The sequence below is a fragment of the Clavelina lepadiformis genome, chromosome 6, assembly GCF_947623445.1.
Source record: "Clavelina lepadiformis chromosome 6, kaClaLepa1.1, whole genome shotgun sequence".
Classification (NCBI taxonomy): domain Eukaryota; kingdom Metazoa; phylum Chordata; class Ascidiacea; order Aplousobranchia; family Clavelinidae; genus Clavelina; species Clavelina lepadiformis.
Window position 1 is genome coordinate 17,629,014 of NC_135245.1, and position 14,524 is coordinate 17,643,537.

General features: G+C 35.2%; 4 protein-coding genes across 4 annotated transcripts; 2 read left to right on the plus strand and 2 right to left on the minus strand.

The window, feature by feature from the left end:
- Positions 1–71: 71 nt before the first annotated feature.
- On the minus strand, positions 72–3,399 carry LOC143462505 (uncharacterized). Its single transcript, XM_076960700.1, has 3 exons — positions 2,516–3,399; positions 1,300–1,495; positions 72–1,008 (listed from the first exon to the last, which is right to left on the minus strand). The coding sequence occupies exons 1-3, from the start codon at positions 2,581–2,583 to the stop codon at positions 883–885; spliced, it is 390 nt and encodes a 129-aa protein (XP_076816815.1). The 5' UTR covers positions 2,584–3,399; the 3' UTR covers positions 72–882.
- Positions 3,400–5,067: 1,668 nt separating this feature from the next.
- Positions 5,068–6,193, plus strand: LOC143463127 (baculoviral IAP repeat-containing protein 2-like). The gene is made up of 3 exons (XM_076961507.1): positions 5,068–5,704; positions 5,787–5,919; positions 6,065–6,193. The coding sequence occupies exons 1-3, from the start codon at positions 5,596–5,598 to the stop codon at positions 6,180–6,182; spliced, it is 360 nt and encodes a 119-aa protein (XP_076817622.1). The 5' UTR covers positions 5,068–5,595; the 3' UTR covers positions 6,183–6,193.
- Positions 6,194–6,266: 73 nt separating this feature from the next.
- On the plus strand, positions 6,267–7,504 carry LOC143463392 (baculoviral IAP repeat-containing protein 8-like). Its single transcript, XM_076961860.1, has 5 exons — positions 6,267–6,330; positions 6,529–6,628; positions 6,721–6,855; positions 6,930–7,094; positions 7,177–7,504. The coding sequence occupies exons 1-5, from the start codon at positions 6,267–6,269 to the stop codon at positions 7,502–7,504; spliced, it is 792 nt and encodes a 263-aa protein (XP_076817975.1).
- Positions 7,505–10,055: 2,551 nt separating this feature from the next.
- LOC143462387 (baculoviral IAP repeat-containing protein 7-like) lies at positions 10,056–13,194 on the minus strand. Its single transcript, XM_076960530.1, has 8 exons — positions 13,005–13,194; positions 12,790–12,922; positions 12,532–12,644; positions 11,815–12,234; positions 11,612–11,711; positions 11,386–11,520; positions 11,147–11,311; positions 10,056–11,064 (listed from the first exon to the last, which is right to left on the minus strand). The coding sequence occupies exons 1-8, from the start codon at positions 13,111–13,113 to the stop codon at positions 10,737–10,739; spliced, it is 1,503 nt and encodes a 500-aa protein (XP_076816645.1). The 5' UTR covers positions 13,114–13,194; the 3' UTR covers positions 10,056–10,736.
- Between the last annotated feature and the right edge of the window lie 1,330 nt (positions 13,195–14,524).

Genomic DNA, 14,524 nt, shown 5'->3' on the forward strand with positions numbered 1-14,524 from the left:
TGGTAACGTCAGAAAGCAACAATCGCAACCAGTTCTAGATTTGATTTAACTTTATTCAAAAAGCGAAGCGGCTCAACCAGTTTGGTTTTCATATATAATAATTCATACCGAATTTTGTCAATTTTTGTAAAGTAACGTTTGTATCCTTGACATCATGATGTATTTTAGAATTCTGTTGCATATTCACAATTTCAATTGGCAACATCCGCCTGTGTAATAGTAGGTAATAGTAAATGTAATAGTAATAGCACGCCCATAGCTTGGCAAATCTTCTGGTTGTACGATATATAAGCGTTAAGAGTGAAAAGCACGGAATTTATGTTGTTCAAAAGTTTATTTGTGTAAGCTCATTGACCAATAGTCCTTCAAATATCAAAGAGTAATCATCATAGCCCGACATGTTGTGCTTTAGCATGAACATTTTATAGCTAAATCAGTTACTGAAAGCTTGAATAAATGGCATTGCCACAGCATAAAAAGGTTTATGACGAAAAAAGCAACAACGCAATTACAATAGCACATAGTATCAAAGATCCTCGCGTAGACATAACATTATGATGCTGGCGCCTTTTCCAATTGCTTCTTTCATGATACGTCACATTGTTTGTATAATAAGCTGTCTTTGATTCCCGTAATGTGATATTTTGCTTGTAATTGGACCGTCGAGGTTTTTCTGTGCCTACATTACCTAACGCAATCATCGAAATGTGTAGCGAAAGGTGTAGCGTGTAAACATAAAATAAGCATTGACACAATCGATTGAAGTTATTTTTTACAAGTTTGCCAGCTAAATATACTATGTACTGGTGCTTATTAAGTACAAAATAAATGCCATATGTTTGCCATATGTTTTAGATTTTCAATGTTTTATTCATCTTTGTCTTAACATCCTTGATATTCTCCAGGTTCAAATTTCTCTCCTGGAACCTTTTTTCGATCATCAGAAGAATAACTTGGAGGATTGACACCGCGAGAAGCCGATATTTGAAGATCTCTTGGGGATACGTACTTTAAACAAACAAGGTCTGTTAATTCAAATACATTAGTTTGTTTTCCAACGCTTAAGCATTTACTGTACTATGAGCAAAACGCGGCAAACAAATGCATAACATGTTAAGTTATATGTTAAAGCACGTCATAAGTATTATATTAACTTGAAAGATTAGAAGATGCATTATAAACTTATGTTGAAAATAACGTTTCCACTTTTTAGAAATGATTAACAAGCAATAGAAACCAAGGGCTGGCCGACAAAACTTAACTGCCAAGATAAACAGAAAGCTGAAAATATTCACAAACCGCAATAGCTGGTCCTATGATCATGCCTTTTAAGTTACTGTTATCTCCACACGCTTTTTTGTAAGCAAGATAGTTCTTCCGGCTGATCTCGTCTTGCTTGCAGAGAATAAAAAGTTTGGTGACGCACCAGAAAAACAATAAAATGCACATCAGAACCATCAGGAGAAAGATCAGAACGAGAATTGCTCCGTTGTTTCTGGAAAATGAAAACAGAAAAACCTATAAAACTTTTCTGTTTGTTCGATTTAATTTGTTTTTAGCTTTTACAATTTTTTTGTCCAAAGAGAATTCATTTGTACAATGTAAACTACTTTTTCAATGCGTTTCCTTTTTTGTCTGAAATTCATAAAAATAAAATGAAAGTAATCAAACAACAAGAAAGTATTTGAGATGAAAATGGCGTTGCTTTTTTACCTATCAAATAGATCAAGAGTGAAAGACGGCTATAGGTTAATGAAAAAAACGAGTCATGTTTTATAAACATTGAAAAACAAGGTCATATCACGATCACATGATCAATAGAACTTGACTCGAAATAAATTAATGAAGTTTTCTAAACAGCAGAATTAAAAAGTTCAATCGAAGCCCAAAGAGTGAGACAAGAAAGTGGTTTTCGTCAAAGAGGCTGGATATCTGTTTCTGAAGCCTATTTATCCACAACTAATAAATTGGGAACTACAAGGGTCAGCAAAAACTAAAAAGATATTTTTAAAGTAAATTTAAATTCAAACCATTTATCAAAAATTCAATTGGGTCTATCCACAAATAAAAGGATCAAATTTAGAGTTTATTTAAAAAATAAACCTTTGTGCATTTTATGCCTTTAAGTTATTAATTAAACCGAAGTAAAACGTGACGATAAATTACATTGAACATGTTTTATCAGTCGTTGGCCCATTGAAAAGTATTCTTCAGTTATTGTCAGTCATAATCTCGAACCTACAGCAAATACGTAAAAAGCAAAACTTCTTTGTACATATGAAAAATCATGATTTTTTATCATCTTTCTACAGGTTCATTTTAGATTTGATTTGAAAATTTTAAAAATCGCGACTTTTAAAGACTAATGCTAATTTTCTTCTGTAGTGGCAGAATTATAATTCTTAAGAGACTGTTGGAAAATTTTAAGGGACATTTTTGATCTTTCAAGAAATAAACTGTAAATACTGCACGTGTCTTGTGCATTTCATAACTGCTTTCAAGCTGTTTTGCTTACCCGATTATGTCAAACGGAATGTGGTCGAGTGGTTTTCTGTCTTCAATATCATGGTCTTTATTCTCCATTGAAAACAATTAGTCAAATTGGTGGACTGGTATAATCAATTATGGATGCCAAAAGGGATTGAAAAGCCCAGTTTAATTTTCTTTTCACCTTGAAAATAGTTAGTATTGTGATTTTCGCAAAACCAGAGGAAGAAAAAGCCTGAAATCATTAAAATCGATGATATTATCAATCGACGTAGCAAGTATTATAATCGCTGCATGCAATAAGATGTTATTATACTATAGCGTAAATAAAATAAAAATGTCATTTGAATATACAGTAATTGTATCAGGTAAATTACACATAACCACTTTTAATTGTATAATCATTTACGATCATAATGAACTCTAACTAGGCTAGAATGACATAAATTGAATGTTACAAGTGTGTTAGACACGTAATGAAATCAATCAGACATTCCTTCACACATGCAATTGCGCACTTATTAGCGCATAGTTCTCTAACTGAAAAGGCAACTGTTCAGTCAGCAACAGCATGTCGCCTAAGGTTTGCTTAATGGAATTTTCCTATTGCCTGGGTGATAATTAAGGAGAAACATGAACAGCAATTAAAATTTTCTGTTTATTATGAGCACTGATATCAAGCATCTTATTTTGTCAAACCCTTAACAACTGCATAACAAAAGCTTCATTTTCAAAGTTCCTCGAAATCATTTTAGTTCTTGTTGCTGTAGTTTTTATAATCCAGATATTCACGTTTTAGAATTTTTCTTTTATATGTAAGTAAATAAATATATAAGTATATATAAGTTTTATGTTTTGTGGTACAGTAACAAAAATGTAAAATATCTCCCGGCACATTTGCCAATTTTTTATCCACTAAACGTAATTACTGATAGAGTTCTGCGTGCTTCAGTATGCAATAAAGATAAATGTATTTAATAACTTCAATTGATACAAATATAAATTCAAAACATGAAAATAGACCGAACTATTAGCAACTATGTCCAAAATAAAGCCTTTTTGCATGTAGGATTCCTTATAAACATATAACTACTAAGTAATACTCCCATGTTTTCCGAACATAGGAATACCTCCTGGCATACAGTTTACGAAAGTAGTATAGTGTTGCCACCCCAGGACTCGCCCCGCCACCGCCACCGCCAACCGGCGCCATCACGCCAACCCGCCAACCCGCCAACCGGCGCCATCACGCCAACCCGCCAACCCGCCAACCGGCGCCATCACGCCGGCAATCTGATTAGGTCATTCAAGTAATTAGGTCATATGTAAAAAAGAGAAAAGTGACGTCATAATTCCATAGCGCCACCACACGTAAAGAAAATGTTAGAAAAAGTACAAGTGTAAAAGTGACGTCATAGTTTTCGTTAGCGCCACCACACGTAAAGAAAATGTTAGAAAAAGTACAAGTGTAAAAGTGACGTCATAGTTTTCGTTAGCGCCAACGTGCGGTGTTTTAGATTTCTAGAGGAAAAAACATCTTGGGTTTGTGGATATTCGATATCAGTTACATCATAGTTTCAGTGTAAAGTATACAGAACGATGAACCGTATGCATTGCCACCTGGAATCATATGGAGAAAAGCCTAGAGTAAGAATGCGTTAATTGACACACTAACATGACCTGGTTATGAAATCCAGCTTGGGTTGAAATAAGCCAGACTTTAGAAACAAAGCATTGGAAGGTATTACAACCAATCCATTCGATTCCAGGTGTAAGAGAAGAATAAATAATAGCTGGCATCCAGATGTGATTTGTCTTGACCCGATTATAAAGGCAAGTCCAAACCTGTCTGATTGAAACAAGTGTGTTGGACAGGTCGAAAGGGTGGTATATTGCGCAATCCAACCAATCCACTCACAGCCAGTTGTGGGAAAGAATAACGGAAAGCTGTCATCCACTCGATCAATTCCTTATCGATATTCAACGGAAGAATATCAGACAATGGTCGGATAGATTAAAATCCGAAAGCGCTTGGGTCGTGGAATCTATCTGTAATGTTGAATTTTACATCAATCCACTTCGGTATATACCAATTGGTATACCAGAAGCATTACCTGAATTTATTATTTCAAATAAAGGTCGATTTGTATGAGGTGACAATAAAGAAAAAACGTGTGATTTGGAATCTCCCCATCCAGATACATATGATGAAATATAGCCTATAGTAACGCCTACACAAAACAATTTACAGTGTTCAACCACTTCATACAGGAAAAAAATTTTAAAACAACTTTAAGTTGTCAACGTTTTATTCCATTATCCAACTTTTAACCTAAGAATAGAGTTTGAGATATAAATTTATACTAAACTATAGCTCGTGTAATTGGGTAATGCGAAGAAGTCTTAAGTATATAGCCCCGAAAAACATAGCTTTAGGCTATTCGCTTTTCAAAGGAATACGATCATCACTAAAAATACAAAATATTGGAATACATCGATCGACAGATGAAATAAAACTAAGACCGCGTTTCGTTAGGTATAGAAAAACTATAAAATTTTCTTGCTTTGGTTGAATTATTCAAACCATTTAAACTTATTCCGCTGATCATATTAATACATACTCAACTTTCTTTAGAAAAGAACGCGTTCAAACCGAAAGAAATGATTCCAACACCACAAAATTGGAAAATAAATATGCGGTTAAAAGCAAGTGTAAACTGTTTTTGATTGATTCTTCCTAAGCCAACTTAACTTATAAGTTATGATTTAACAAAATGCATTAAAATAAGCATATTTTTTCCTAAACACTGTTTGGTTTGATACACTTTAGTTTGGTAAAAGCATGACGAAACAGTATGTAAACAATGTATGGTTTAATTAACCTGGTTATTTATTTTTTTTTTTATTTTATTTTTTTATTTTTTCATATGCAAATACTTTTTGCACGTAAAACAGAAGTTCTTAAACTTTTTCATCTTACTTATTCCCACAAAATAAATGTAAATGTGAGAAGAATCAAGGAGCAACGAACTGCTTGTATACCATTGCGATTAAGTTTCATTGTTTATCGAGGTAGTAGTGATTTAAGTTATCTCTTTACAGAATGAAATGCAAACGGATCACCTTACCGCGGATTTCCCGGATCTAGAAAGTGACGGGAGGTTGTTGAGACAAGTTACAGATCCACCAGGACAACAAAGTCGTTACATTCCACCCGGTAGGTTGGAAAATCATGTTTGAGAATCACGTTCCAGAGAAACGTAGGTTTTTACGTCACGATCCTATTTCTGTTAGTACAGGTGATCCAGCGCGCGAGACCTATCGTCTTTCAACTTTCAAACTATTTCCCAGAGAAGTACAGGTCGATGTTCGTAAGTTGGTTTCTGCTGGTTTTTATTTCACTGGTTTTAAAGACAGGACCAAGTGCTTCAGGTAACGTCTTGTTCATTAAAATAGAGACTTGGATACATAAAATACGGGACTTAATTTCTAATCAAACAAATACGTTTAAACAAGTTGTGCGAATAGTTTTACGTTCAAAAACACTATCATAAAACAAATCTCAACTTCATTCCAGTTGTGGTCAATCTGTCCAAGAATGGGAAGTCGAAGATGACCCGAAGCTACTCCGATGGCATAGATCCAATTGTGATATCATTAACGGAAAGGATACAAGAAACATACCAATCGGTTAGTTAAGACAAAGATTTCAATTAATTTGTAAGAAAAAAAGAGAAGCATCGAATCAATCTGATCTGTAATACCAACAAAGTATAAAGATGGATCGATGTTTAAAACGTCTCAAAAGCGTAAATGAACCGAACCAAATCTTGATTCTTTTTTGTAGTTTCATGAAACTACACCTGAAATTGCCTTATTATACTACCGTTTACGCTGTCATAATAGAACGAGTTACGTGAGTGAGTAGTGAATTCTCGTGAGGCTCATACTTTCAAGCTTAGGTCTCATACCATAAAAAAATTAAAAAAATAAAAATAAAATTTGGTAAGTTGTAGAATTACAAAGTGAAATATTCTCCAGGTGTAAGAGATCGTGTAAAATGTTGGTATTGCAATGGAGGATTACAAAATTGGGAGAGAGATGACGATCCATGGCAAGAGCACGCCAAGTGGTTTCCATTGTAAGTTGAATTTTCTGTCTCCATGAAAGAATTTACCAGATTTGGCTTTTTTTATGATTTCTATGTTTAACAAACTTGGATCTCCTGCCCAGGTGCGAGTTTGTTCTTCAACAAAAAGGTCCAGATTATGTTCATGGGATCGCCTTTCGATTCCCCAATCTAAGAAGACCAACAATTCGGAATCCAGCAAATCCAAATCAACTCAGGAATATTCAATCAGGACAAATGTAAACCTCCTAAAGTCATGTTCTTGATCATCATCTTGGTTTTGTTCTTTGTAGTTATCTATTTCTTTGTTTAGTTTACGAAACGGACATCGAAATGGTGGCCCTGAAATCATCGATCCCAGGGAAGAGATAAGATCTCTAGAGCGGAAAGTGGACGGAGAGATGTCTTCGTCTGAACTGGTGGAGCAAGCAAAACTAATGGGATTCGACGAAAGAACGATAAAAACTGCTTTGAAAAGGTGAAATTTTGTCAAGAAAGCTATTTTTTAATTTTTATTGCATTACAATTATCAATAGCATTGAAAACCGATCTTTCTACAGGAAATATGAAACCACTGGTTATGGATTTTCTAGGCTTGAAAATCTCGTTGAGTCTATTCTTGCAATGGAGGAAGAATCTGCTTCCAATAGATCTGAAGAAGAAGGATTGGCAACAAAGAAAGCAACTCCTTCAATAGCATCTGGACTTCAAGAGATTCGTCGTTTACAGGAGGAAAGAACGTGTAAAGTTTGTGGCAACGAACAAGCGAGTGTTGTTCTTATTCCATGCGGACATATTGCTTGTTGTATTGGTTGCGCTGAAAACGCATCGACTTGTCCCATTTGTCGTTTGCGAGTTCGACAAAAAGTCCGATCTTTTATTGTTTAAAGCAAAAGTTTGGATTCTTTTGAAATGTAAGTCAACGCCGCGCTATGGTGATTTGATATGAAGTGTGAACCGTATTTAGAGCGCTACCTTGCGTTATCCTCACAATCGATTCAGTTACAAACATCATCGCTGGCTGGCAGTACGATAACATCCAAAACTTTTCAATTTAAATTGTTATTCAAAAAACTTGCCTTGTATAGTATTTTCTGGAATTTCCCAAAGGTTCTTTTCAAGTTTTGAACATGTATTCACGTTGCTATCATATTATAATTCGTTACATAGCCATTTATTTCATCACCGTTGCGCAATATGCGTTTCGCGATCGTCATACCTTGAAATCATTTGCCTCTGGCTACTCTCCAAGCTTTCAAGGAAAAGTATGAAAAAGCAAACTTATATTCACGATCGATCAGCATGATGATAGTCTTAAAATAGATATTCGTTTCTATTGGAATCATACTCACAAATATATCAAATTGAAACGTTTAAGAGGTCTGTAAACGCACACATCCAGTATACTTGTGCTTTTTTAATAGGTTCAGTGATAATACAACACACTCAAGGATTAAAATAACGCAGTAATTCATGAAAGCGGGTTACAAGATTCTTCGATCAGCAAAACAAAAATTCCAACGCTTAAACGACATGCTTTAAAATACAGCTTCTTGAAGGAATTTCGTAAAATCACGCTGTAACAGTGTGCAGAAGTTTCGCAAGACAACGACTTAGTTTTCGGCTCACTTGACTGATCATTGTCTGTCACAGGATCACTTTCCTGGTTTCGGCGCAAGAAACATTGTTAAAAATCAACACACGATTGGAGGAATCGAATCGCTGAAATGTTACAAAAGGTATTTTTCATCAGGGCAATCGTGAAACGTCCGGCGCCAAACATTCTATTTGGAGTTTCAAACTAATAAATAGCAAAACCGAATGTTGAAACGAAGGTTTTATTGACAGGTTATATGCACTCCTGGTTGTTTGCGGTATTTTTGAACGTATTTGGCACGAATGTATTTATCTGTTTAGCGTTTGCACCATGTTTTTTCAACAAAACCGAAAAATATTTGTTAAAATAAAACAAACAATTAATTGCACCACGTTTCAGACTTATAATTACAATTTTCCACAACTTAATGTCATCGACCACAGAAAAAGTGGCAAAATCCAAGCGCTTACATCACGCAAGTTGGAATAATAGAATTTTGTGCTACACGATGTTAGAGATTAGAATAGCTACGTTGATGTGTCACGGGATTATTTTTACGCACCTGTTTCAGAACCAACACATTTTAATATTGCGACATCACAGTTTCAAACTAATAAATTTGACACTTCAACATAGCTATTCTATATTATATTATTCCAAATTTCATGATGTAAGCGTTTGTGTTTTAGCCCTATTTCTGTGATCCTTAATTGTTTATTTATGTTATATTTATTATGCTATAGCGGTTAGCATCGTAATTTTCGCTTCGCACAGTTCATGGCGGAAAATATAAGATCTGATACAAATGACCTTTGAACACATAGTTGTTGCTACATTAAGTCGTGGAAAATTGTAATTATAAGTCTAAAATGAAATGTTTTTCGGTTTTGAATGAACATTGGTGCAAACGCAAATACCATTTAGACCCAAGGGGTAGCGAAGTTAGACGTCACAGACTAAAAACATGTGTACATATGAATAGGTAAAATACGTCAGTACGTGAGCAAACGTAAGAAAACCTGACGAGCATGCATAGGAATAAAATAATGCACAATGCGAATAAAAACAGAAGTTGACCAATACATTGGACTAAATTAACCTACAAGAGTGGTTCGAACAAATCGTGTACAATGTGAACAATTAATTGGGTAACTAAAATACAGTCTATCTAAAACAGGTAACATCTCACACCGTAAACAAGTGTCTTACAAATGTGATGTCGCAATATTAAAATGTGTTGGTTCTGAAACAGGTGCGTAAAAATAATCCCATGACACATCAACGTAGCTATTCTAATCTCTAACATCGTGTAGCACAAAATTCTATTATTCCAACTTGCGTGATGTAAGCGCTTGGATTTTGCCACTTTTTCTGTGGTCGATGACATTAAGTTGTGGAAAATTGTAATTATAAGTCTGAAACGTGGTGCAATTAATTGTTTGTTTTATTTTAACAAATATTTTTCGGTTTTGTTGAAAAAACATGGTGCAAACGCTAAACAGATAAATACATTCGTGCCAAATACGTTCAAAAATACCGCAAACAACCAGGAGTGCATATAACCTGTCAATAAAACCTTCGTTTCAACATTCGGTTTTGCTATTTATTAGTTTGAAACTCCAAATAGAATGTTTGGCGCCGGACGTTTCACGATTGCCCTGATGAAAAATACCTTTTGTAACATTTCAGCGATTCGATTCCTCCAATCGTGTGTTGATTTTTAACAATGTTTCTTGCGCCGAAACCAGGAAAGTGATCCTGTGACAGACAATGATCAGTCAAGTGAGCCGAAAACTAAGTCGTTGTCTTGCGAAACTTCTGCACACTGTTACAGCATGATTTTACGAAATTCCTTCAAGAAGCTGTATTTTAAAGCATGTCGTTTAAGCGTTGGAATTTTTGTTTTGCTGATCGAAGAATCTTGTAACCCGCTTTCATGAATTACTGCGTTATTTTAATCCTTGAGTGTGTTGTATTATCACTGAACCTATTAAAAAAGCACAAGTATACTGGATGTGTGCGTTTACAGACCTCTTAAACGTTTCAATTTGATATATTTGTGAGTATGATTCCAATAGAAACGAATATCTATTTTAAGACTATCATCATGCTGATCGATCGTGAATATAAGTTTGCTTTTTCATACTTTTCCTTGAAAGCTTGGAGAGTAGCCAGAGGCAAATGATTTCAAGGTATGACGATCGCGAAACGCATATTGCGCAACGGTGATGAAATAAATGGCTATGTAACGAATTATAATATGATAGCAACGTGAATACATGTTCAAAACTTGAAAAGAACCTTTGGGAAATTCCAGAAAATACTATACAAGGCAAGTTTTTTGAATAACAATTTAAATTGAAAAGTTTTGGATGTTATCGTACTGCCAGCCAGCGATGATGTTTGTAACTGAATCGATTGTGAGGATAACGCAAGGTAGCGCTCTAAATACGGTTCACACTTCATATCAAATCACCATAGCGCGGCGTTGACTTACATTTCAAAAGAATCCAAACTTTTGCTTTAAACAATAAAAGATCGGACTTTTTCTCGAACTCGCAAACGACAAATGGGACAAGTCGATGCGTTTTCAGCGCAACCAATACAACAAGCAATATGTCCGCATGGAATAAGAACAACACTCGCTTGTTCGTTGCCACAAACTTTACACGTTCTTTCCTCCTGTAAACGACGAATCTCTTGAAGTCCAGATGCTATTGAAGGAGTTGCTTTCTTTGTTGCCAATCCTTCTTCTTCAGATCTATTGGAAGCAGATTCTTCCTCCATCGCAAGAATAGACTCAACGAGATTTTCAAGCCTAGAAAATCCATAACCAGTGGTTTCATATTTCCTGTAGAAAGATCGGTTTTCAATGCTATTGATAATTGTAATGCAATAAAAATTAAAAAATAGCTTTCTTGACAAAATTTCACCTTTTCAAAGCAGTTTTTATCGTTCTTTCGTCGAATCCCATTAGTTTTGCTTGCTCCACCAGTTCAGACGAAGACATCTCTCCGTCAACTTTCCGCTCTAGAGATCTTATCTCTTCCCTGGGATCGATGATTTCAGGGCCACCATTTCGATGTCCGTTTCGTAAACTAAACAAAGAAATAGATAACTACAAAGAACAAAACCAAGATGATGATCAAGAACATGACTTTAGGAGGTTTACATTTGTCCTGATTGAATATTCCTGAGTTGATTTGGATTTGCTGGATTCCGAATTGTCGGTCTTCTTAGATTGGGGAATCGAAAGGCGATCCCATGAACATAATCTGGACCTTTTTGTTGAAGAACAAACTCGCACCTGGGCAGGAGATCCAAGTTTGTTAAACATAGAAATCATAAAAAAGCCAAATCTGGTAAATTCTTTCATGGAGACAGAAAATTCAACTTACAATGGAAACCACTTGGCGTGCTCTTGCCATGGATCGTCATCTCTCTCCCAATTTTGTAATCCTCCATTGCAATACCAACATTTTACACGATCTCTTACACCTGGAGAATATTTCACTTTGTAATTCTACAACTTACCAAATTTTATTTTTATTTTTTTATTTTTTTATGGTATGAGACCTAAGCTTGAAAGTATGAGCCTCACCCAAGTAATACATTCCTGCGTTTGCAATTTGTCTGGGAGTTGTGCGAATCCTATGAGTAGGCCACGATGACGAGTGATCAAGGAAAGTTTGGAGACGAGATTTCTCGCTCTTCATGTGGGGATTTACCGGATTCAAACATGGAAACAAGTTCATGTTCTCCAAATTAATTGCAAGATTTCTATGTGAATTCGCGATGGTGGACGCAACCACACTAGGTGGAGGGGTGGAGCACGAAGAATTTCTAAATGTAGCTGTTTGAAACATTGGTGAATTTGATGTGATACCAATGCCATTTGTAATGACTTTTCTTTGATCTGCTGAAGCCTGTGGATTCCCAGATGTTGGCGGTCGTGTGGCTGAACTTGTAGCGTTTCCATGGCCATGGGGTGGAATAAGTTCGAATTGACGAAGAATGGAATCTAGATTTAATCAATATTTACAAGGTAGTGGAAGTAACGTCGTATGAACGGAGAATTCACTACTCACTCACGTAACTCGTTCTATTATGACAGCGTAAACGGTAGTATAATAAGGCAATTTCAGGTGTAGTTTCATGAAACTACAAAAAAGAATCAAGATTTGGTTCGGTTCATTTACGCTTTTGAGACGTTTTAAACATCGATCCATCTTTACACTTTGTTGGTATTACAGATCAGATTGATTCGATGCTTCTCTTTTTTTCTTACAAATTAATTGAAATCTTTGTCTTAACTAACCGATTGGTATGTTTCTTGTATCCTTTCCGTTAATGATATCACAATTGGATCTATGCCATCGGAGTAGCTTCGGGTCATCTTCGACTTCCCATTCTTGGACAGATTGACCACAACTGGAATGAAGTTGAGATTTGTTTTATGATAGTGTTTTTGAACGTAAAACTATTCGCACAACTTGTTTAAACGTATTTGTTTGATTAGAAATTAAGTCCCGTATTTTATGTATCCAAGTCTCTATTTTAATGAACAAGACGTTACCTGAAGCACTTGGTCCTGTCTTTAAAACCAGTGAAATAAAAACCAGCAGAAACCAACTTACGAACATCGACCTGTACTTCTCTGGGAAATAGTTTGAAAGTTGAAAGACGATAGGTCTCGCGTGTTGGATCACCTGTACTAACAGAAATAGGATCGTGACGTAAAAACCTACGTTTCTCTGGAACGTGATTCTCAAACATGATTTTCCAACCTACCGGGTGGAATGTAACGACTTTGTTGTCCTGGTGGATCTGTAACTTGTCTCAACAACCTCCCGTCACTTTCTAGATCCGGGAAATCCGCGGTAAGGTGATCCGTTTGCATTTCATTCTGTAAAGAGATAACTTAAATCACTACTACCTCGATAAACAATGAAACTTAATCGCAATGGTATACAAGCAGTTCGTTGCTCCTTGATTCTTCTCACATTTACATTTATTTTGTGGGAATAAGTAAGATGAAAAAGTTTAAGAACTTCTGTTTTACGTGCAAAAAGTATTTGCATATGAAAAAATAAAAAAATAAAATAAAAAAAAAAAAAAAAAATAAATAACCAGGTTAATTAAACCATACATTGTTTACATACTGTTTCGTCATGCTTTTACCAAACTAAAGTGTATCAAACCAAACAGTGTTTAGGAAAAAATATGCTTATTTTAATGCATTTTGTTAAATCATAACTTATAAGTTAAGTTGGCTTAGGAAGAATCAATCAAAAACAGTTTACACTTGCTTTTAACCGCATATTTATTTTCCAATTTTGTGGTGTTGGAATCATTTCTTTCGGTTTGAACGCGTTCTTTTCTAAAGAAAGTTGAGTATGTATGAATATGATCAGCGGAATAAGTTTAAATGGTTTGAATAATTCAACCAAAGCAAGAAAATTTTATAGTTTTTCTATACCTAACGAAACGCGGTCTTAGTTTTATTTCATCCGTCGATCGATGTATTCCAATATTTTGTATTTTTAGTGATGATCGTATTCCTTTGAAAAGCGAATAGCCTAAAGCTATGTTTTTCGGGGCTATATACTTAAGACTTCTTCGCATTACCCAATTACACGAGCTATAGTTTAGTATAAATTTATATCTCAAACTCTATTCTTAGGTTAAAAGTTGGATAATGGAATAAAACGTTGACAACTTAAAGTTGTTTTAAAATTTTTTTCCTGTATGAAGTGGTTGAACACTGTAAATTGTTTTGTGTAGGCGTTACTATAGGCTATATTTCATCATATGTATCTGGATGGGGAGATTCCAAATCACACGTTTTTTCTTTATTGTCACCTCATACAAATCGACCTTTATTTGAAATAATAAATTCAGGTAATGCTTCTGGTATACCAATTGGTATATACCGAAGTGGATTGATGTAAAATTCAACATTACAGATAGATTCCACGACCCAAGCGCTTTCGGATTTTAATCTATCCGACCATTGTCTGATATTCTTCCGTTGAATATCGATAAGGAATTGATCGAGTGGATGACAGCTTTCCGTTATTCTTTCCCACAACTGGCTGTGAGTGGATTGGTTGGATTGCGCAATATACCACCCTTTCGACCTGTCCAACACACTTGTTTCAATCAGACAGGTTTGGACTTGCCTTTATAATCGGGTCAAGACAAATCACATCTGGATGCCAGCTATTATTTATTCTTCTCTTACATCTGGAATCGAATGGATTGGTTGTAATACTTTCCAATGCTTTGTTTTTAAAGTCTGGCTTATTTCA

Coding starts and splice junctions, on each gene's coding strand:
- LOC143462505 (XM_076960700.1), bottom strand. CDS start 2,583: ATGGAGAATAAAGACCATGATATTGAAGACAGAAAACCACTCGACCAC. Junction 1,496..2,515: donor ATTCCGTTTGACATAATCGG/GTAAGCAAAACA, acceptor TTCATTTTCCAG/AAACAACGGAGCAATTCTCG. Junction 1,009..1,299: donor TCATAGGACCAGCTATTGCG/GTTTGTGAATAT, acceptor GTTTGTTTAAAG/TACGTATCCCCAAGAGATCT.
- LOC143463127 (XM_076961507.1), top strand. CDS start 5,596: ATGCAAACGGATCACCTTACCGCGGATTTCCCGGATCTAGAAAGTGAC. Junction 5,705..5,786: donor AAGTCGTTACATTCCACCCG/GTAGGTTGGAAA, acceptor CTGTTAGTACAG/GTGATCCAGCGCGCGAGACC. Junction 5,920..6,064: donor GACAGGACCAAGTGCTTCAG/GTAACGTCTTGT, acceptor ACTTCATTCCAG/TTGTGGTCAATCTGTCCAAG.
- LOC143463392 (XM_076961860.1), top strand. CDS start 6,267: ATGGATCGATGTTTAAAACGTCTCAAAAGCGTAAATGAACCGAACCAA. Junction 6,331..6,528: donor CCAAATCTTGATTCTTTTTT/GTAGTTTCATGA, acceptor AATATTCTCCAG/GTGTAAGAGATCGTGTAAAA. Junction 6,856..6,929: donor AATATTCAATCAGGACAAAT/GTAAACCTCCTA, acceptor TTCTTTGTTTAG/TTTACGAAACGGACATCGAA.
- LOC143462387 (XM_076960530.1), bottom strand. CDS start 13,113: ATGCAAACGGATCACCTTACCGCGGATTTCCCGGATCTAGAAAGTGAC. Junction 11,521..11,611: donor CACGCCAAGTGGTTTCCATT/GTAAGTTGAATT, acceptor TCTCCTGCCCAG/GTGCGAGTTTGTTCTTCAAC. Junction 11,065..11,146: donor ATAAAAACTGCTTTGAAAAG/GTGAAATTTTGT, acceptor ATCTTTCTACAG/GAAATATGAAACCACTGGTT.